The 21465-nt window shown below is 43.6% G+C and overlaps 1 protein-coding gene and 1 long non-coding RNA gene across 10 annotated transcripts in view; one reads left to right on the top strand and one right to left on the bottom strand.

Annotated features, from left to right (window-relative positions):
- Positions 1–395: 395 nt before the first annotated feature.
- On the top strand, positions 396–21272 carry LOC116658153. Of its 4 annotated transcripts, none has more exons than XR_004313336.1 (3): positions 396–503; positions 15153–15377; positions 18951–21272. It is a non-coding gene; the product is annotated as an uncharacterized LOC116658153 (long non-coding RNA). The 4 variants fall into 4 exon arrangements; XR_004313337.1 differs by lacking the exon at positions 396–503 and adding an exon at positions 12557–13743; XR_004313338.1 differs by lacking the exon at positions 15153–15377 and having other exon boundaries at positions 398–503.
- The window catches only part of RIPK1 (receptor interacting serine/threonine kinase 1), a 35749-nt gene continuing 15112 nt past the window's right edge, over positions 829–21465 (bottom strand). For 4 of the 6 annotated variants that reach the window (XM_032462402.1, XM_032462404.1, XM_032462403.1 and 1 more), the window contains 6 exons: positions 19772–19921; positions 14064–14140; positions 8909–8999; positions 7500–8069; positions 6152–6304; positions 2426–4447 (listed from right to left, as the gene is read on the bottom strand). In XM_032462402.1, coding sequence (XP_032318293.1) covers positions 4161–4447; positions 6152–6304; positions 7500–8069; positions 8909–8999; positions 14064–14140; positions 19772–19921 — 1328 coding nt within the window. In that variant the 3' untranslated portion in view covers positions 2426–4160. Of the gene's footprint in view, positions 1225–2425; positions 4448–6151; positions 6305–7499; positions 8070–8908; positions 9000–14063; positions 14141–19771; positions 19922–21465 lie in introns of those variants that run through there. The other 2 variants (XM_032462406.1, XM_032462405.1) reach the window with 2 other exon arrangements.

Raw genomic sequence — 21465 nt, 5'->3', positions numbered from 1 at the left:
ACACGCATGTGCAGGGCGCGCCGGCCGCCGTCGCGCCGGCTCGCCTGGCCTGGCTGCTTGGCCGGAGCGTGTGAACTAGTGCCCCGCGGAGACGCCGGCACAGACCCCAGCCCTGGCTCAGAGGGGCCCGGCGTTCCGCCCCCACGGAAGGGTGCGCCCAGGGCCTCCCGTCTGGCTGCCGACGGGGGCGGGCGGCTGACTGTAGGGATGATGGGGTTTGACTTTTGTCTTCGTCTGACCGCCTCACACCCTCCAGGACGCCTATTCTCAAAAGCCCCAGAAATTAATGAGTGTTGGTGAGGGCGTCGGGACGCGGAACGCTGCGGCCGCCGTGGGACGCGGCGCGGCGCCGGGCCTCGAAAAAACGGAATTGGAACTTCCGGCCGGGCCGCAGCCCCACTTCCGGCCGCGCCCCCGGGAGTGCCAAGCCGGGACTCTGACAGCTGTGCTACCGGCGCGGCGTCACTCGCAGGAGCCACAGCGAGGAGCACCGGGGGTCGTCGGTGGGTGATGGATCAGGAGAACGTGGCTCCGCGCAGCGCGCGGCGCGAGTGAGCCCGGCGGCCGTCGTGCTCGGGGAGGCGGGCGGGTGCAGGATCGGGGGACGGGCGCCGGGTGGCGCCGGCTGTGTGCGGTCCCGCCGCCGTCAGGCTCGCGGGCGGCAGCTAGGACGGCGGGCGCCGGCGCCGGGGAGGGGGCGGGCGGTGAGTGCCTGGAGGGTCAGGGCCTCGGTTTCGCGAGGCAAAGGAGGCGGGTGGCGCTGAGGGAGCGCGGCGCTGACTCCTGGGCGCCGCAGGCCGTGCGGCTGAGGGTGGTGACGAGGGCGGGCTTCACGTGTACCTCACCGCCACTGGATTTCTGCTTCTTCTTCAGACCATGTAATTCAGACTGAAAAGGTGGTAAACGTTGTCTGCAATTGAAGATTCACTGGGGGTGGGGGTGGGGGGCGGGCAAGCACCTACGGCTCCCGTTCTGGCCTGTGCCCTGCCCTCCCTGATCGGGCTGCGGTTTAGCCGGGGCCCCGCGTCTCGGCGTGTGTCTCCTCGCAGAGACCCTTGCGCTCAGCAGCCCTGTGCGCTCAGAGCGCCTGTGTCCCGGCCCTGGAGAGTTCGGTACCGGCAGTGCCCTCGCCAGCCCGCCGGAGTTTCTTGAGCAGTTTGGCCTGAGTGTGGATTATGCTAAAATACTTACGTTCTTTCAACGTGGAGCTAGCACATCAATTTCCTGCGTGGAACAAAAGAGAAATATGTAATATTTCTGCTGCTGTTGTCGGACTTTCAGAAGTCTTTGGTGGGGTCAACATCCTATTTTTTCCTGATTGGGTTTCTTGTCACAGACGATGAGGATTAAACATAATTGTACAATTTTAACGCCAGTTATCCTCCTGGTAAGCAAAAACGGTAGTGCTGAGGTTTTAGGTTATTGGCGTCATGGTTTTTAAGCGCACGCTTGAGAACCGGTTCTTTGTGTGTAACAGTGTTGTGCAATTTTAAAATAACTACTTAAAAAAAATCCTATTTTTCTGCCAAGCACCTTATGATGCATTATCTTATTTTAATCCTCACATCAACCTTATGTACTGTTCCTATTTATAGGCGAAGAGAGGTTAAGACGCAGGCCCTTGGTACACAGCCAAAGAGTGGCAGAGGGGAACTTAAGGCGGCTTGATTTCATAACCCTGTACTTGGACTATTACACATCACAGAATCCACTGTAATAGCGTTAGCCCTTCAGTGATTTCTTTGTAATCAAACGCTTCTTAAACCATGGCCATATAAACACCTTTTACTTAATTATTATTGTAATTAGAAAAACTTTTCTTTATAAACATCACACATTAAACTGTACATCAAAATACTACTTAAAACATTTTGTGGGAAATAGCTCCTCCCTCCTGAAGACCTAACTTCGTATTACGGAACCAAAGCAGAGATTATGACCATAGCAAGAAGTCGGAAGTCTGCTGAGCAGGATGTGAGATCTGCTAGTATAAACCTTAGGGTCTGACCGAATACCCCTTTTGGAGCCAGTGTGGCTAGTCTTCTTGCTCATTTTGCAGTCTGTGTCATCTCACTTAATTGGTTTCTGCCCAAGACTAGTGTTTTGTGGTGCTTGGGCCTTGTGTTGAAACTTCTCAGATACAAATTTGGCTCTTTTCAGCCCAGTTTTTTGAGAGTGGGGGCTGAAGGTAAGGCCTTTGAGCGGTGCTGCAGGCTCTCAGGGCTGTGGATTTTTCATCCTGAAAGCCGAAAGCGCTGCCACCAGAAGCTCCTCTTTTGTTACCAGCTTCCTCTCTCCTGCCAACAACAGGGGCGTGAAAAGGAGAGTATGTACAGAAAATGCCAGCCTGCGTGGTAAAGTCACCGCGGAGAATCTCAAATCTCAAACTGTTTCCTTTATACAGATACACACATCATTTCAGTGGCTTGATTTGAGGTTCAAAATTTTATTTGAGAAATTCAAAGACATTTTGCATTTTTGCTTCTTATCATTTAGTAGTCAATCTCTTAGGAATTTAGAGAATTTAGAACACTGTTAGAGATACAGGGATGCATTTAGAAAAGAAATCATCCAGCCCCCTCTAGCCAGCCTGGGACTGTCTCCCCTTCCACTTTTCCTTTTGGTCTACATGACTTCATGCTGTGTGGCAACAGGTCGTGAGCCCAGACATGTATGGACAAGAAAACAGGTCCATTACTTTATAGTAGTGCTGTTCTCAACTGGGGCAGTTTTGCCTCTCCGGGGAACACATGGCAGCGTCAAGAGACATTTTGTCAAAAAAGGGATGGGACGAGGGGGAGCAGAGGGGGTGCACCACTAACAACCCGAGGCCAGCATTACTTCCAAATATCCTACAACGTACAGGACAGCCCCCACAACAAAGAATTGTCTGGCCCAAGATGCCAACAGTGCCAAGGTTGAGAAATTTTGCTTTACAGTTGCACTTCAGGAGTGTGTGTGTGTTTATCTGCTGGGACTGGAGGAGATACAGAATCAGAACCAACAATACTGTGTTCAACCACCAAACACTAGAATCTGTTCTGGCAGCCAGACTGACCGTCCTGCACCCTTCTCTCCCACCCTCCTGGGAGGTGAAACACAATGGCACACTCTCTCTGTTTAGCAGAGTGCTGGCAGTGATGCTGAATGGCCTGGTCACTTCGGTCTTCTAATCCTCAAGTTCCTTCACTCAGTCTTTTTCAGGTAGGCTTTGAAAGGTTGAGTCCTAGAGGCACAATTACCAGACTCTGAAGCTGTCCTTTTATATCACAATCGCACACAAAAAATGAAAATATTTCTATAGTACCCTGCGGTAAACTGAGGAAACTGCTCAACAGTCATCTTCCCTGAGGCTCCAGTCATAGCCAGGGGTGAAGAGGTCAATATCCCCCCCATATCTCCTCCTCCATTAGGGCACACAGGTTGGAGAAGTACATAAAGTATCAAATGCTAGGAAACAACATAAAAACTTAAGAATTTTTGTACTTGTCACAGTAGCAATTCCTTGCACCAGCACGCTAGGAAAGTCTGCTGTTTTTGTTCTTTTTTTGCCCCCCTCCTTAGTATGCCTTAAAATCCCCTTAGTCAATTTATGTAGTGAGGATTGCATATAATTCTTGAAGCCTACAGTGACTGAAAACAGAATTTGATACTGAAGTTAAAAGACCCTATAATTTTGTAATGAACTGTGCTTGTGATACAAAAACCTCATTTGAAGAGAACTTAGAATTTTACAGGACTTTGGTTATAAAAGGAGCCTATGTGGAGAAGAGCACAAAATAAGAAAGTTGACTTAGTTTATGTTCTCTGAATTATTTTGCTTGCTCAAACAAAACTCCAAGAAGCTGAATGAACAGCCTGACGGTTATGAAACAATCTGAAAGAAAATCACCTGCCTCAAGGATCTCTTCCCTCCCTTTCAAAACCCAGTTAAGCTGCTGCTTTGATCGGGCCATGGCCACAAATAGGTCTTCCTGTTCAGTGGGTTGTTTGCTATAGACTTCTTTTCCCGTTCTCCAGCTATGAAATGCAGGAAATGTTTTATCTAGACACAGACCCCGTAACAGGAAAGAATTCTGAACAATCTGAGGCAGTACACTTTCGGTGGGTCACTCACCAAGTGAGGAAATCATCTCATGCTGCAAAAGCCCCTTCAGGAGTTAGTTCTGGCTGATGTTTATCAAATAGTTCACAAGGTCTATTCTTGAACACTGGTAGAGTGCATAGGCCAGTTTTCCCACTGTGGCCCCCTTATTGCCTTCCCTCATCAGCCACTTTTGGAGCATCTGGTAAACCTTTTCTTTTAGTCCATCTCGCTCATAGTCATGGTCAATTTCATCAATCTGAGATTCAGTGAAGTACAGCTTACGGGCACAGTTTTTCCAGTGCTTTCCCAGATTTTCCCTGACTGGGTCCAGGTGTTTATCAGTCAGACTAGTGCTATTACCTGCCAGATAGAAAAGAGAAGGAGGCATCAAGCTATGACCATTTAAACATTCTAGCTTCAAAAATCTGTATAAAGCAAAGAGTACCAGGGGAGACAGTGAAAAAGATAACTTCTTAATTATATAGTTGTTGACTCTGGATGATGCTTCACGTGTCCGCTAACCCATATGGAGTCTGTGTGTGAATTACAACAGGGAACCTCTTCCTCCTAGGAGATGTGACTCTGAGCCTTAGCTGATGGTTTTGAGAACAAAACCACTGCTTGGCTACTAGACTATTCTATACAACCTTAGCCAGCATCCTTTGTTTATGTTAGACCTTCCTTATGTAAAAGGGGAAACGCCATTTTTGTTCCTTTTGGGCATTTTCCACTTACATCTGGCCAGAGTTAAGGTCGCTCATTTCTGGATACCCTTCACCCAACAGTTCACTTTCCTCTCACTTAATCGAGGGAACTGAGACCAAGTGTGAGCTTGTTCAGTTATAGGGCCTTCCCTTGTCTTTTGAAGGATGAGGTATCTACACTCTTCAAGGTCTATTTTTGGATTCACCCCTCTTCCACCCCAAATGCTGTCCTCTCTTCTCCGATAGCCATGACCTCTCTCTTTCTGTTGGTTGCTTCCTTTCAGGCCTTCATAAAAATAATAGAACGAAGCAAATAAAAGTATAAAACCACCACAACACCACAAGCAAACCATATTCCTTGATCCTCATCCTACTTCAGTAAGTTGAGTGTAAGGAGAAAGACAGCAGCCTATTTTTTTCTGCTCAAGGCCCATTCTTTCCTCAGCTCCCCACAGTGTGGCTTCTGTCATCACCAGTGGACATTGGCAGTCCGAAAACCTCCCAAGATATTTGCCAACTTTGGTCAGTACTTCATTAGGAGAGGTACCCTTGTCACCCCAGAAGTTAGGAACCTCTGCTCTGGGTATTTAAAGACTAGCCTTCAAATGGGTTAGACCAGAGATTGGCAAACTATGGCCTGTGGATCAAAAATGGCCCACTGCTCATTTCTGTAAACAAAGTTCTACTACAACACAGCCATGTTCATCATGTACACGTTGTCTGTGGCTGCTGTTGTGCTGCAGTGTCAGCTGAGCAGTTGCAACAGAGACCTCAGGGCCACTGACGCCTAAAACATTTACTATCCGGCCCTTGATTTTCTAAAAACTTGCCAGTCCTAGGGTAATTAGAAAGCTGGGTTCTAAAATCCCATTGTTTTGGCCTCATGAGTGCTTTTCCCAGGTTGTGTTTTGGGTTTCATGTTATGAGCCTGCAGAGTGGGACCCTGTAAGAGAAAGCCCTCTTATTTTTATTGCACAGGAGCAGTTGAGGGCAGAGTCTGCTGTCTTTTACAGAAGCTTTTTTTGATGAGGACCTGAGGGAGCTGCTGCTCCTAGGTCTAAGGAGTAATGATGATGATGATGATATGATTAACACTTTTATAGATGATACTGTGGGGCCAGGCAGTGTGCTAAGCTCTTTATTCATATTGACTAGGTTAACTTTCACAGCAAATCCACGAATTAGATAGTCTAATTGTCCCCATATTAAACATTACTAGTTAGAAAGCAGTTATATGGAAGTTACAGAGCTATTTTAGAGAGGAAAGAGAGGGCAACTTTCAGGGCGAATAATGAGAGAAACACTAGGTGAGTAAGGAAGTCCAGTTCGCTATACAGTGGGTCCTTGAAGGGCTTCTTACCAAAGATATCTTGGTACTTAGAAGCTGGTTCTTCCTTCACGTTCACGAACATGCTGTCCAGGACGGAAGAACTCGTTGCACCGATCTCCATATAGTTATGGTCTCCAATCTGAATGCCAGAACTGCTGTGTATGGTATATTTTACAGACTCGTCTGATTAGAGAGAAACACGCAGTAAGTACATCTAGACCGAAAGCGAGAGAAAAAAACGTGGCAAGAGGGCACGGTTTTATGCCAAATGCCTAAGTTAACTTATTTACCCTGTGCCACCCTTGGAAGTCTTCTTTAGAAGGTGGCTGAATCACCTCGCATCCATTAGGATGGCGACTATCAGAAATACAGAAAATAGCAAGTGTTGACAAAGATGTGGAGAAACTGGAACCTCTGTGCACTGCTGGTGGGAACACAAAATAGATGCAGCCACTGTGGTGGTCCCTCAAAAAATTAAAAACAGAATTACCATATGATCCAGCAATTCTACTTCTGGGTATATACCCCAGAGAATTGAAAGCAGGGTCTTGATCAGACACTTCTACACCTATGTTCATAGCAGCATTATTCACAATAGCCAAAAAGTGGAAGCCACCCAAGGGTTCATCAACAAATGAATGGGTAAACACAACGTGGTCCATCCATACAATGGAGTATTACTCAGCCTTTTAAAAAAAAGGAAATCTGGCACATGCCATAACATGGATGAACCTTGAGGACATTGGGCTAAGTGAAGCCAGTCACAAAAGGACAAATACCATATGATTCCACTTATATGAAGTACCAGAGAAGTCAAATTCATAGAAACAAAGTAGAAGGTTGATTGCCAGGGGCTGGGAGGAGGGAAGTGAATGGGGAGTGATTGCCTGATGAGTATAGTTCAGTTTGGGAGAAGAAAAGAGTTCCTGAGATGAATGGTGGTGATGGTAGCCCAGCACTGTGCTTTTCATCACAAATGGTAGTCTTTGGCCTATATAAGATACATAAAACTATCCAAGACTCATGTCTTACCTTTGGAAAACAGCAAGCAAGTGAAAGAATATAAGCAGATACCTCCACTTCCATCCAAGACTGGATACGAGCGGACTACCGAGATTGGGGTTTGACTGGAAGATGCTCACTAGATACAAGGACCTGTCACCCAGTACTTGTGGGCAGCTGCAAGGAATCCTACCCAAATATACCTAGGCCGAGTGGTCTGATGCGGACTAGTCCAAGGTGGCAGGGTGCATTTGGCAGCTGAAGACTCCAAACAACTTGTCCTTTGCTACGTTAGAGTCTACAACAGAGCTAATGCCTACTTTATTTTCAGAAAAAAATTTAAAAATCTAACAGTGTAACTGAAAGGCCTGTTTACCTCTTGATGGCAAGGAGCTGAATGGAATGGTGGGTGTGTTTCCCAGTAGGTTGGTCTCAGGCACTGGAGTTTTATACAGGCTTGGCATATGGCCTGGATTTGGCCTATACCAAACTCTTGGACCTGCTGCTCCCAGATCCAATGGTCTTGTTCCAAACCCGTGTGGACTACATGATCCATTGCTCCAGTATAGTAAACGGGGTTGGCTGGTGAGCCCTGCTGGTTGGTGTGTTGCATTGCCGTGACTGGTTGCACCGGAACAAGCGGGGCCTTTTATCCCTGGGTTCTGAGCAGCCTCATAAGGTCTCTGCTGTGCAAAAGGGTCATGGGAGACCCTTCGTCTCTTCTCCTCCTCTCTACTGTAAGCTGCGTTCTGTCTGGGCTGCTCTTTTGTGCGCCTGTCCATACGGCTGCCATACAGGTGGTAGTTGGCTTCCTCCTGGAGTTTACTCTGCAGGCTGAGCTCATTCTCCTCCTGCTCATGCTCCAGGGAGGGAGCAAACCAGGACTCCTCCACAGGACCTATCCTGAATCCCTGTGAACTGTGCAGCGAACTGGGCTGTTCTGTGGCTGAAAAGAAATGATCAGTGTTGGAAAGCGTTTATGAAACATAAAGAAGCAAAACAAAACCTGAGTGCCAGCATGGATCTGGACCTCAGAGTAACATACTGAGAACTTTGAGAACAAATAGAAAGTGTTTACGAGGCAGTTTTCCCCCTATGGATCATGTAGGTAATATGCAGTCGCCCCTGCCTGGCAGTGGCAGAGCACTAGAGGAGTTAAACAGGCAACAGAAAAGGGGCTGTTGTGGAAACGACCAAGGAAGAGCAGAGGAAGTGTCTCCCTGCTGGGATGCAGTGCTGCAGAATCAGCGTGGCCGCCCCTCCCTGCTGAGCACTTCCCACGGAGCCTTTCATTCTTTAAAAGCCTTACAAGAGTAGGAGTAATTATCACGATGATGGGTGAGGCTTACAAGAAGTTAAGGAACAGACAGCTTGTGAGTGGCTTCAGTATCTTACACTCTGCCTTCCCTTTTGTTAGTAAAAAAGTGTCCCTGCCTGAATCGGAAACCAGCCTCTCTGCATGTACTCGGGATCTTGTCGTCACTGACCTTCTCAAGGACTTTGCTCCCACATACATCCCTTTCTTTTTCCTGAGTTGTCACTTCCTCCCCATCAGATACATTAAACTTCTTGTGTTCAAGATAACTGTAAGATTTGGGTGAACATGTTGTTACTTAATATTTCAAATATATGTACCTTAACTCCAAATATATATTCCTTTAAGGCAGGTATTCAGTTTAATAGCTTCTTCTGTTTCTCATATAATCGTAAATGGCATTTTAGACAGTAGATGAATGAGCAGACAAATAAGTGAAAAAGTAGATTTTCAATCACTGTGTAAGTTACCCGAATTGGACCTGCTTGGAGGTACTGCTACACAGTCAATTTGGAGAGACTGCATTCTCTTCACAATTGCGTTTTGGCCTGGATATTCCTTCTAAAATTAAGAGAATAAAGATATACTTTAGTAAACAGCAGAAAATAGTTGCAGGAAATTGTTATAAGAAGAATGAATTTTTCAGAAGGCAGAAATTTCACATAGCTCTTACCAGGGGTAAATTAAAAAAAAAAAACACCTTTTTTCCCAATTAGCCAAAACAATCTTAAAAAAGAATAGCTGGAGGGCTCAACTTCCTGATTCCGAAACTCACTACATCGGTACTGGCCTAAGGAAAGACATGCGGAGTGTAACAAATCCAGAAATAAACCTTGCTCATATGGCCGATTGATTTGACAAGGGTGCCAAGACCATTCAGTGGGGGAACACTGGATAGCCACATGTAAAAGAACGAAGTTAGATCCCTACCTTTCAACATACACAAACAGACAAAAACTAACTCAAATGGATCAAAGACCTAAACTTAAGAGCTAAAACTAACTATAGGAAGAAAACAGGGGAAAAACTTCACGACATTGGATTTGACGGTGATTTTTTTGGATGTAACACCAAAGCACAGGCAACAAGGTAAAAATAGGTAAGTGGGCTACATCAAAATTAAAACCTTCTGTGCATCAAAGGACACAGAGTAAAAAGACAACTGACAGAACAGGGAAAAAAATTTGTAGATCATATAAATATAAGGGATGAATATCCAGACTATATGAAGAATTCCTATAATTCAACAACAAAAAACAACACAACTGAATTCAAAAGTGGGCAAAGGAGTTGAATAGGTATTTCTCCAAAGAAGACATAAAAATGGACAATAAGCACATGAAAAATGCTCAAAAACATTAGTCATTAGAGAAATGCAAATCAAAACCACCATGATGTATACCACTTCACATTCATTAGGATGGATATGAAAACAAAACAAAATCCAGAAAATGAAAAGTGTTAGAGAAACTGGAACCCTTGTGAATTGATGGTGGAAATGCAAAATGTGGTAGCTGTTATGGAAAACAGTTTGATGGTTCTTCAAATATTCAATATATAATTATGCAATCCAGCAATTCCACTCCTAGGTATACACCTCAGAGGATTGAAGGCAGGAACTCAAAAAGATACTTATACACCAGTGTTCATAGAAGCATTATTCATTATAGATAAAAGGTAGAAACCACCCAGGTATCCATCAACAGATGAAAAAACAATCAAAATGTGACATATGCATATAATGGTGTATTATTCAGCTTTAAAAAGTAATGAAGTTCTCAAATCCCCAGTACCTCCATTAAATAAATAAATAAAACCTAATTACCTCCCCCTCAAAAAAAAGTTAAAAAAAAAGGGGGGGGGATGAAGTTCTGATACATGCTACAAAATGGATGAACCTTGAAAACGTTACGCTAAGTGAAATACGCTAGACACAGACAAACACGGTATGAGCCCTTGCCTATGAGGTCCCTAGAAGAGTCAGATTCATAGACACAGAGAGTACGACAGAGTCAGCAGGGGCCGGGCAGAGGCAGGCATGGGGACTTGTTTGGGACAGAGTTCCTGTTTGGGACAACAAAAGTGGAAATGGATGTTGGTGACGGTTGCACATTATGGGTGTACTTAGTGCCACTGAACTGGTTTTTTAAAATTTAAAATGGTTAAAATGGTAAATTTTATGTACATTTTACATTAAAAAAAAAAGAAAAACTTTTCCCCATAAAATAATACTCATTATAAAAAATATAGAAAATGTACAGAATTAGCTTTAAAAAGAAACCTACGCTAAAATGAAAAAAATTAACATTTTGTATTTCAAGTTACTTTCCCTAGTCATATTTTCCTTTTTCTCTTGATAGAGTGCCTGCTCCATAGGCACATGACCCAAAAGATTCACTGAATGAACATACGAATGATCTAAGGGAGAATGAATGACACAGGACACTACCTACGTGCCAAGTTTGTAGCATTTTGTATATTGCTTTTTACTTAACATGATAAGCACTTTTGTTACTTTAATTTTACAAAAACAGTTGTTTTCTTTTTCCAGTTATTTTTTATTAGACAAAATGTATAAATGCAAACTTCTTTTAAAAGATTCAAACTGCAGAATTACGCAGAGCAACACTTAAATGTCACTCCTTCCAGCCCCACTCTCTTCCATTCTCTAGAGGCAATCCTTATCCAGAGTATGCTGTGGATCTTTTTATTCTCTCTGGGCATGGAAATATACAAATATACACACACACACACATACATATATTTATTTAAGATCTAAAGGGCCACACTCTATTGTTTGGTGACTTATTTTTTTACTCACAAGTCCTGAAGATCTTTCCATGTCATTTGTTGGTTTCTACCTCTTTTAAATGACTATACAGTATTCTGTAGTTTGGATGAGTCATAATTTACTACATCTACTTAGAGATATTTGGGTCATTTCCAAATTTTAACTCTCAACAGAGGTGCAAAAAAACTCCTGAAGCCAAATCTTTGAGCACACATGTGAGTAGGATAGATTGCAAAGAGTAGAATTGTAGCAAAAGTTATGTGCTTTTAAAACTCTGATAGATACTTCACCTTTCAATAAACTTCACCAAGTTGCACTTTTACCAATACTGCACGAGACTGCGTGTCCTTCTTTTTCAGCCTTTACTGTCCATTGATGGATTCAGTTTGTTTATGTTTTGTTCAGGATTTTCACATCTATATTTTTAAGTGAAATTGTTCTGTAATTTTCGTTTCTTGTATCTTCTTTTCAGGTTTGGGACTCAAGGTTATGCTAGTCTCATAAAATGGGTTTAGGAGAGTTTCCTCTTCTCTATTATCTGGACAAGTTGTATAAAATTAGGATAATTTCTTCACTGAATATTTTTGACAGAAATCGCTGATGAAACTCTCTGGTTGTGGAATTTTCTGGTGGGACAATTTCTGATCACTGATTCAGCCTCTGAATGCTTACAGGAATATTCAGGTTTTCTATCTCTGTTTGAGCCAGTTTTGCTAACTTAGATGGTTGTCGTGTGAACGGCATGGGGGTTAGGGGTACTCACTCCTTTCACAGTCAAAAATCCAAGCATAACTTTACAGTTGGCCCTCTGTGTTGGTGGTTCCGCACCTGCGGATCCAGCCTAGCGAGGATCACGTACTGTAGCATGTATTTACTGAAAAAAATTCTGTGTATGAGTGGACCCATGCAGTTCAAACCTGTGTTGTTCAAGGGTCAACTGTATTTTTTTTTCTAGAAGTCTGTTCATGTAAATTTTTAAGTGAATTGGCAAAAAGTTGTTCAGAATCTCCTCTTACTGTCATTCTGGTGTCTGCAGGAGCCATAGTGATGCCTCTTTTTCCATTATTTCTGTCTTCTGTCTGTTTTTCTTGATCACTCATAATTAGTGGATTTTATTAGCCTTTTCAGGGACCCAAGATTTAGCTTTTTTGACTATCTGTTACCTGTTTTCTATAGCACTGATTTATGCTCTTCCTGACTATTTATGGCTTTCTGTTTTCTTCAGATGAACGCTTGGCTAATTCATTTTTAGCTTTTCATATATCTAATCATAATACACAGTCATAAGAACACGTATATTTATATTTACTACATATATATTCACTTTACTAGTAAGTATATTCTGTAATTATTAATTTGTAGTGTTTTTGGTGTTTTTGTTAGCCTTCAATTCTAAATATTTTCTAAATTCCATTGTGATTTTCTTTTTTGACCCAAAGGGTAATTAAAAGTCTATTTCTTAACTTACAATTACATGGGATTTTCTAATTATCCTTTAAGATGAGTTTCTAGCATCACTGAAATGTAGTCAGAGAACATTCTTCATGTGATTACAGTCCTTTTAAATTGGTTGGGGCTTGTTTTATTTCCCAGCACCTGTTCAGTTTTTGAAAATGTTCTGTACGTTCCTGAAAAGCCTTTAGAGGGAAATTTTGCAGTTATTAGGTGTAGCATCTTATATATTTCTATTAGGTAAAATGTGTTAATAATGTTCTTCAAATTTTCTATATCCTTACTGATTTTTTTTTGTCTGTTCTATCAACTAAAGGGAAGTTTGCATTAAAATTTCCAATGATGATTATAGACTTGTCTATTTCTTCTTTGAGTTTTATCAATTTTTGCTTTGTATATTTTGAAGTCATGTATATTAAAGACAAATACATACTTAAAGCTGTTATTATCTTCCTGGTGAAATGAAACTTATCGTCATGAGATAGTCCCGGTTGCTGCAGTAGTGCTCTTTTGCCTTAGTGACTATCTCTCCTGATGCCCTTTTGGTTACTTTCTTGGTTTGTATTGGCTGTCTCTCTTTAGGCATCCCTCAAAAGTCTGGCAATTCTTGACTGTCTGTGTGTGTGTATTTTAAAATCTCCGTTTGCCTGCCTGTTACATTTACTGTAGTGTCCATTTCATGATTATAGCAGTATGTTGCTGTTAGACTTATGACAGCAGCTTGCTTCCTGAGTGTGTACGGAGGAGAGGTCTTTGTTCCTTTTCGTTTGTTCGTTGGTAACTGGCTTGGACGTGCCTCTCTGATCCCAAGCACCAAACTCACGGGTTCATCCCTAGACAGCTGCTGCTCCCATCTGTTGTTTAGCACAAAGGAATTAGGGAGAGAAGCTAACTTTTAAAACTGACACAACCACGGCTCCCAAGTGACAGTCCCTATCAATGTCACAGGTGACCATCTGTTTCTTCTATACATTGACCCGAGACTTGCTCCTCCAGCACTTGTACTGCATTACGTTCTGGGTTAGCCATTGTGAAAAGTTCTCCCGGCACATGTCTCAGCAGGTACCGTTCTGTTGGCTTTCTCTCTTTCATGAATTCCTCAGAATGACCGGTCCACCTGTGGTGCTTTCCATTCTATTCCAGTCGTGTTGTGCTTTTGTTTCCATATTGCTATATACACTTTCTCTCATTAGTTTTAATGGACAAATGGGTCCAGTATGCCAACTTGATGCTATCTGCATAAAACTGCTCATTTTGTTCTATGTGGTTACCAAGCTAGCTCACCTCAGATCTTAGTAATAAATGATAGTGCTTTGGTTTTCATGACTGACAGTATATTGCTTTAATATTTTAACATTTTGAGCACCTGCTTTGTTACCTACCTTTAAACTCTTCACATCCTCTTCTACATTTTCTTCTAATTGATTTGAATAGAAAGGTCTAAATTTTTCCTCAATGCCTATGTGAAAAAAAAAGTACTTTAAGTTTCTTAAGTATTCTCTAAAATAAAATTAAAATATCAGTAATCTATTGTTTTTGAATTAGTTACCTTAATCTGTGGGTGAAGCAGTAAAATAAATGTTTAAATGCCAAATCACTGCCTTTCATAAAGAGACTAACAAGACTAATTAATTACTACGTAGACAGAACAAAGGATAGCGTAACACTGGAAACCAAGGGCTCCTGCCTAATAGCATGTAGTTTCTCTGGCTGTAGCACAAAGCTCCACCTAATATGAGTTGATTTCCCAGTGAAAAAGGATGAGCAGACTCCTGGTTTCTGTCCCTCTGGTATATTATAGGATGGAATACTCAGAATAAGGATTTGGTATAAGGAGTTAGAACCACTGGTCTTAAAAGAAAAAGGTAACTTCCACCTTTGGGAAGATGGAATAGACAGACTTTTCCTTATTTCTCCCACTAAGTACAACAAGAACCCCTGTATATTGTATATAAAATAAACACAAGGAGACTCTGAAAGGAGGAGAGGCAAAGGCAGACCAGCTAGGGACTTTGGGGTCTGAGGAAAGACTCAGCAGTGGGCTTACTGGGTTTTCTTTTTGCCTCATAAATTGGACGTAGACCTGAAGAAGCTGGCAATCCCACAAAAAAAGCCCAACAAAAGCCTGCTCCTTCTGGCCAGAGGACTAAGCAAGGGGCAGCCTAGCAAGACAGAGTGGTTAGTCAATAACCACTCTCCAGCCAAATGCCACAGAAAAATGTGTGACTCCACCCCCCACCCCCATCAGCAAAGACTGCCTGAGCAAAGTTAGAGACTTCTAACCTCAGGAGACAGTAACAGGGAGCTCCAGCACCCTAGCAGGGTGATGTCAGAGAAGGCCAAATAGGAAGCCAGGACCTTCCTCCCAGTCAGATGGCAGTGAGCCCCTCCAGTCCTGTCATGTCAGTGTACTACAGGGGGAGGCTGGACTTGTGTCCTCACCTTGCAGTAACAAGATGTTTCTTTCCCAGATCAGCAGAGGCCTGGGGGAGTCAGGACTTTCTCCTCCATCGCAGTGTCCATGGAAACCACGTGGACTCCCCCGGGACCCTCACCCCGACCAGTAGTAACAAGAAGCACCCCCCGCCCCATTTCAGATGCAAGAGGCCAAGTGGGGAACCTGGACTTCCTTCCACCTGGCACTAACAAGGTGGCAGCCACCCTTCCTCTGTCAAAGCCATGTCAGAAAAAGCCAGGTAAGACACAAAGCGTAAAGAAGATTCAGAATCTCCTAACAGTAAGAAAATGTACACGTTTCAATAGAAAAAGCGTTCATCATACTGAGACACAGTAAGTTCCAAACTGAGTAAAAAAGACAGTCAACAGATGCCAACCCCAAGATGACATAGATAGTAGGATTACCCATCAGAGATTCCCAAACCACTATGATAAAAATGCTTTGATAAGCAATTATGAACAATCTAGAAAGAACTGAAAAGCTAGAAACCCTCAACAAAAAAGTAGAAGCTATAAAAGAAATGTCAATGAAACTTTAGAACTGAAAAATACAATAAGCCAAATTAAAAAGCTCAGTGGATGAGCTCAATAGTAGGATGGAGGAGAAAGAGGAAAGTCAGTGAACTGGAAGACAGAACAATAAAAATGACCCAATACGATCAAGAGAGAGAAGATAAACTGAGAGGAAAAAAATGTACAGAAGCTCAGGGCTATGTGGGGCTATAACAAATGATCTAGTACATCTGTCATCAGAATCTTGGAAGGAATGGAAACAGAGTATGGCCAAAAAAATACTCTAAGGAATAATGGCTGAAAGCTCCCCAAATTTGACAAGGGACATAACCCTACAGATTCAAAAAGCCGAGCAAAACCCAAACAAAAAACCCAAAGAAATCCATACCAAGACAAATAATAATTAAACTGAAAAATAAACACAAAGAAAAAATCTTGAAAGGAGCTCAAGAAAACGAATATCTTACCTATAAAAAAACATTTAAAATGACAGAGGATTTCTCAACTTTGGCACAATATTTCTTAAGTGCCAACAGAAGAGGAGACTGTCAACCCAGCAAAAATGGAGTCTGATAATAATGCCAGGTAGCATCAGAATTCTAGGACACCCTGCTAGTGACACAGTCAGTGTCAGAAGTAGTGTTGCCAAAAAAGACACAACAACACAGTAATGAAAAGGATAGGTAAATACAGCAGGCTTCCCCCTCTCCTCTTGAGTTTCCTAAACTATGATTGACAGTTGAAGCAAAACTGTAAGACTGATGTGTTCTGAATGTACATGGAGAAAATATTTGAGGCAATTATACACAGGGGAAGGTAATGGGAAGTAAAGGGAATAAGGGTTTTATCCTTCACTCAAACTGGTAAAATATAACATCAGTAGACTGTGATAAACTATGTATAGTAAATGTAATACCTAGAGCACCATTAGAAAAACTATACTGAGAAATACCGTAGATAAATCAGAATGGAAGTCTAAAAAATGTTCAAGAACCTGAAGGATGCAGGAAAAAGAAATTAAAAACAGAACAAGCAGAAAATAAAATAAAATGGCACACATGTGCCCTAACAGATAAATAATTACATTAAATGTAAATAGTCTAAAAACATCAATCAAAAGACAGAGATTGGCAGAATATATTAAAAAAGACCCAACTATATGCCATCACAAAAAACTCACTTTACATATAATGATTATAGGCAGCTTCAAGTAAAAACATGGTCTATCATATAAACATTAATAAAAGGAAAGCAAGGTGGTAATATTAATATCCAACTAAGTAGACTTTAGAGCAAAGAAGATTACTAGAGACAGAAACGGGCATTTAAATAATGATAAAAGTATCAATTCATTGAGACGTAACCATCCTCAGTGCACAGGCACCAAACAAAAGACATATAAAATATTTAAGCAAAAGATGATAGCACCAAGAGCAGAAACAGACAAATTCACAGGTAGAGCTGGAGGCGCGAACAGCCCTCTCCTAACAACTAAAAGAACAGTCAGACAGAAAGTCAGTGAAGATACAGAAGAACCCGACAACACCATCGACTAATTAAGGTCTGACTGAGACTTACAGAGTACTGCACCCCACAACAGCAGAATACCCATTATTTTCAAGTGCCCATAGGACGTATACAAAGATACACCATATCCTGGGCCTGAAATAAACCTCAACAAATTTGAAGGAATTGAAACATAGAGACTATGTTCTCTAACTACAATGAAATCAAGCCAGAAATCAATAACAAGTAACAGGAAAATCTCCAAACTCTTGGAAATTACAGCACACTTCTAAATAATACATAGATCAAAGAGAAAGTCTCAAGGAAAATTTAAAAATGCACTGAAGTGAACAAAAATACAACATATCAAAATTTGTGGGAGGGAGAGGGTTTAGCTCAAAGTGGCAGAGCACATGCTTAGCACGCACAAGGTCCTGGGCTCAATTCCCAGTACCTCCATTTAAAAAATAAATAAATAAATAAACCTAATTACCTCCCCCTACAAAAAAAAAAAAAAAAGAAAAAAAATTTGTGGGACGTAACCAAACAGTGCTGAGAAGGAAATGTATGGCATTAAACAGATATGTTAGAAAAGAGAAAAGGTCTCCTATCCAAATCAGTTTTGTTGTTAGCAAAAATGAATTTTCATTTACAATCATAGGAAAAAAATGGACTTAACACAGACTTTAATGTAAATCTCTGGGATCTAACCCTGACAGTGTTCTTAGACTTAACACCAAAACTATAATCCACAACAGGATAAGTTAATGAACTAGTCTTCAAAATAAAAAACTTAGACTCTGCTAAGAGAATGAAAAACAAGCTGCAGATTGGGAGAAAATATTTAAAAACCACATATCCAACAAAGGAATACTATATAAAATAGATAAAGAACACTCTAAATTCAACAGTGAGAAAACAAGATCCAAATAGAAAACGGGCAGGACATAGAACAACATTCCACCAAAGAGATACACAGATGGCAGACAAGCGTACGAACAGATACTCAGTGTCATTAGCCATCAGAGAAACGCTAGTTAAAACCACAGCGACATACCACTACATGCTTACCAGAACGGCTAAAATACAAAGGAACGCCACCACCAAGTGCTGGCAAGGACGCAGAGAAGCTACATCGCTCACACACTGCTGGTGAGAATATAAAATGGTACGGCCACTCTCGAAAACAGTCTGGCAGTTTCTTAAAAAAAACCGAAAAACTTAAACATGAAATTATCACATGCCATGAGTATTTATTCCAGAGAAATAAAGACATTCACACAGAAACCTGTAACATGAATATTTACAGCAGCTTTAGTCCTATGACAGGGCAGGGGGAGGGACCCTTGTGGTGATGGAGGCGTTTCTGACTGTGTCCGTGTCCGGACCCCGGCTGTAATACTGTGCTGTAGTTTGGCCAGATGTTATCACGGGGGGAAACTGGACAAAGGGCACATGGGACGTCTCTGTGTTACTTATACCTGCATGTAAATGTACAGTTATCTCAAAATAAGAATTTTAATTTTTAAAAAGTGAAGAAAGCATGAGAGAAGGGAAGAAACCACGCCAGGACAAGATTCAGGCTGACTGAGGGAACAAGGAAACAGGCAACTAGACCAAATCCCAACTCTGACCCTCTGGTGGCAGCGGGAGATGGGCTTCAGTTCTGTTTTCCCACAGCAGAAGTGTGAGAACAAAACCCTTTGCCGGCTCCTAAGTTCCTTCCTACGATTTATTTCTTCCTCCCCTGACTTTCCCCTTTCCTCTGATGTTCTTTTATCCTCTGCCTCTAGGATCCTGGCCAGTCCTCGGTGACGTAGGGACGTGAGAAGAGGTACAAGGATGTGACAAACATCCACGTCCCTCTCCTTCCCCTTCTACTATGGGCCCAATCCAGGTGAGAAATCACATGTCCAGGGGCGCCAGCTGCGCAAGGGGAGGGGAAAGAAAAGAAGCTAAGAAACAAGAAGGCCCGTGGAGACAACCCAAGTATCCACCAACAGACGAACGGACAGACGAAATGTGGCATCAGACACACCATGGGGGAGTGCGCAGCAGCAGGAGGGGAGGAGATGCTGACACAGGCTATGACATGGATGGCCCTGAAGACACTGTGCCCGGTGAAAGCAGCCAGTCCCAAAGGGACAAACACTGTATGATTCTGTTTACATGAGGTTCCCAGAGCAGTCAGACAGAATGTAGACTGACGGTTGCCGGGGCTTGGGGGAGAGGAGCGCGGGGTTATTGTTCAGTGGGTCGTTTCAGCTGGGGGAGATGAAGTCGTCTGGGGACAGACCGTGATGACGGACGTACAGCACCGTGGATGCGCTTATGCTGCTGAGCGGGATGCTTACAAGTGGTTGAAACAGTAAGTTACGTGCCGTGTATATTTTAACAAAATTTTTAAAAAGCTAATTATCGGGGGAAAAACCAGAAACAAGAGGACCTTAGACGCCTTCATGCTTTGGGGAGGGATGGCATCTTTTCACTGAACAAAGTGTTTGAAATCACAAGTGGAACTCACTTTTCTAAAAACTCAAAGCAACTTCCTGTCGGCATGTTACTAGGAGCATCACCCCGTGGGGGACCGCGCAGTCACAAGGGCCGCTCTCACCAGCAAACGTTGGCCGGTCCTCTGGGTTCACGTCCCAGCACTGCTTCATAATGCCGATGACCTCCCTGGGGCAGTGCTCAATGATGTCCCCCACGCTCGGCCTGTTCCCAGATTTAATGCACACGATCAGCTGCTGCTCACAGATGGCATCTGCAAAGCAAAGAGGGACTTGAGCTGAGACTTTCTTTCAGGCCCTGCTCCTGTCAGCCAGGAGGTTACAGAACTTGGACGGTGCCACTTCTCTTTTAGTGCAGCTGCCTCATCTGGCAGGGCAGGACGGCCCCAGCACAGTGACCCGTGTGCCCCACTGCAGAGGCGACCAGACAGCACTTTTGTTGCTGCAGACGGAAGACAGGATTCACAGCAAGGCTGCCGCCTGGTAGAACGAGCGGAGTATGTGAGTAAGGTCAATGACACACTCCAGATTCCCACACCCACTCACGTGGGGCAGCGCTTGCCGTGAAGGAGCTCAGGTTAGTTAGAAACTTAAAATACGGAGTGATAATTGCTATTCAAGAAGCAAGCACAAGGGGTTCTGGTAACACACCTGTGACTGGAAGGGCAGAGCAGGCTTTGCTGCGTCCAGAAATAAGCAGGAGTTGCCCAGGTGAGGGATGAGGAAGGGGGTTCAGGGAGGGAGGTTCCCGGCTAAGAAAGCGGGACATGAGCAGCTCGGAAGTGGCAGAAACATGATGTGTCCCAGAAACGATCAGAGTGACTGGGCATGTTGACTGAGGGGAGTGAGGCGAGGAACTAGGCTAGAGAGAGAAACAAACCTGAGTCAGAAAGGGCCTGTGTTCCCTACTGAGGAGCTGGGACTTTACCCTGAAAGGCAAAGGTGTCTTGGGAGGGTTTTAAATAGATGAGTGAGAAGATGGCTCCATCTGCGTTTCAGGACGAGCAGCCTGGCTGCAGTGTGAGCGGCGGCTGCGTGAGGATCCCGCACAGAAATACAGGGTGTGAACTCATAGGGTCCTGCAGGGAGAGAGAGAAGTGATGGATTCCGGATGCATCCTGAGTCGTATATACCTGGAACTCACAGGTTCTGAGTCTGACTGGACGTGGGAGATGAGGGTCAAGGCTGAATCTGGGAGGGCTGCGGTTTCTGGCTGGACAAGTCGGTGGCTGGACGGTGATGCCATTTTCTGAACATAAGAGCAAAGCTGAGTGGGCTGCGAGGGGTGTGCACTGAAGGTGAACTGGTTTGGGGAGATGCTGCTTGGGGGCTCCTCTGGTACACGGACTGGACCTGACTCACGGACAGGTGGCCACCCAGGCCAGGGCTGGAGAGGAGAGATCTGGGAGGCGCCAGCAGAGAGCTGATGGTCAAACCGTGGGGGCTGACAACCAGCCCAGGAGGGTGCGGAGGAAAAAGCCCGTTAGCTTAGGTTCTTCACAACCTGAGGAAAGGCTGTGGGCGCATCTGTTCTCCTGCACAAGCCATGTCTTTCTCTCTGTATTCTCAGTTCCAAATAAAGTGCCCATGGCTAAGTACCGAAAAGAAACGACTCTCAAAGGAAGGAACAGTGGACGAAGGGAAGCAGGGAGTGTCTGGCTGGTGGCGCAAAGGGGAGACTCCTCACAGGCAGAAGCGAACACGCTCCTCCTCCCGTCCCGGAGGAGTCCCGGAGCGTCACAGCGCCTCCCCAGCTTCGATGCGTCATCAGGGCTCTTATCTGTCCCACGGTCCCTGA

Source organism: Camelus ferus, chromosome 20, assembly GCF_009834535.1.
Source record: "Camelus ferus isolate YT-003-E chromosome 20, BCGSAC_Cfer_1.0, whole genome shotgun sequence".
Taxonomy (NCBI): Eukaryota; Metazoa; Chordata; class Mammalia; order Artiodactyla; family Camelidae; genus Camelus; species Camelus ferus.
Note: the sequence above shows the minus strand (reverse complement) of the source record. Positions and strands in the feature narration are given on the sequence as shown.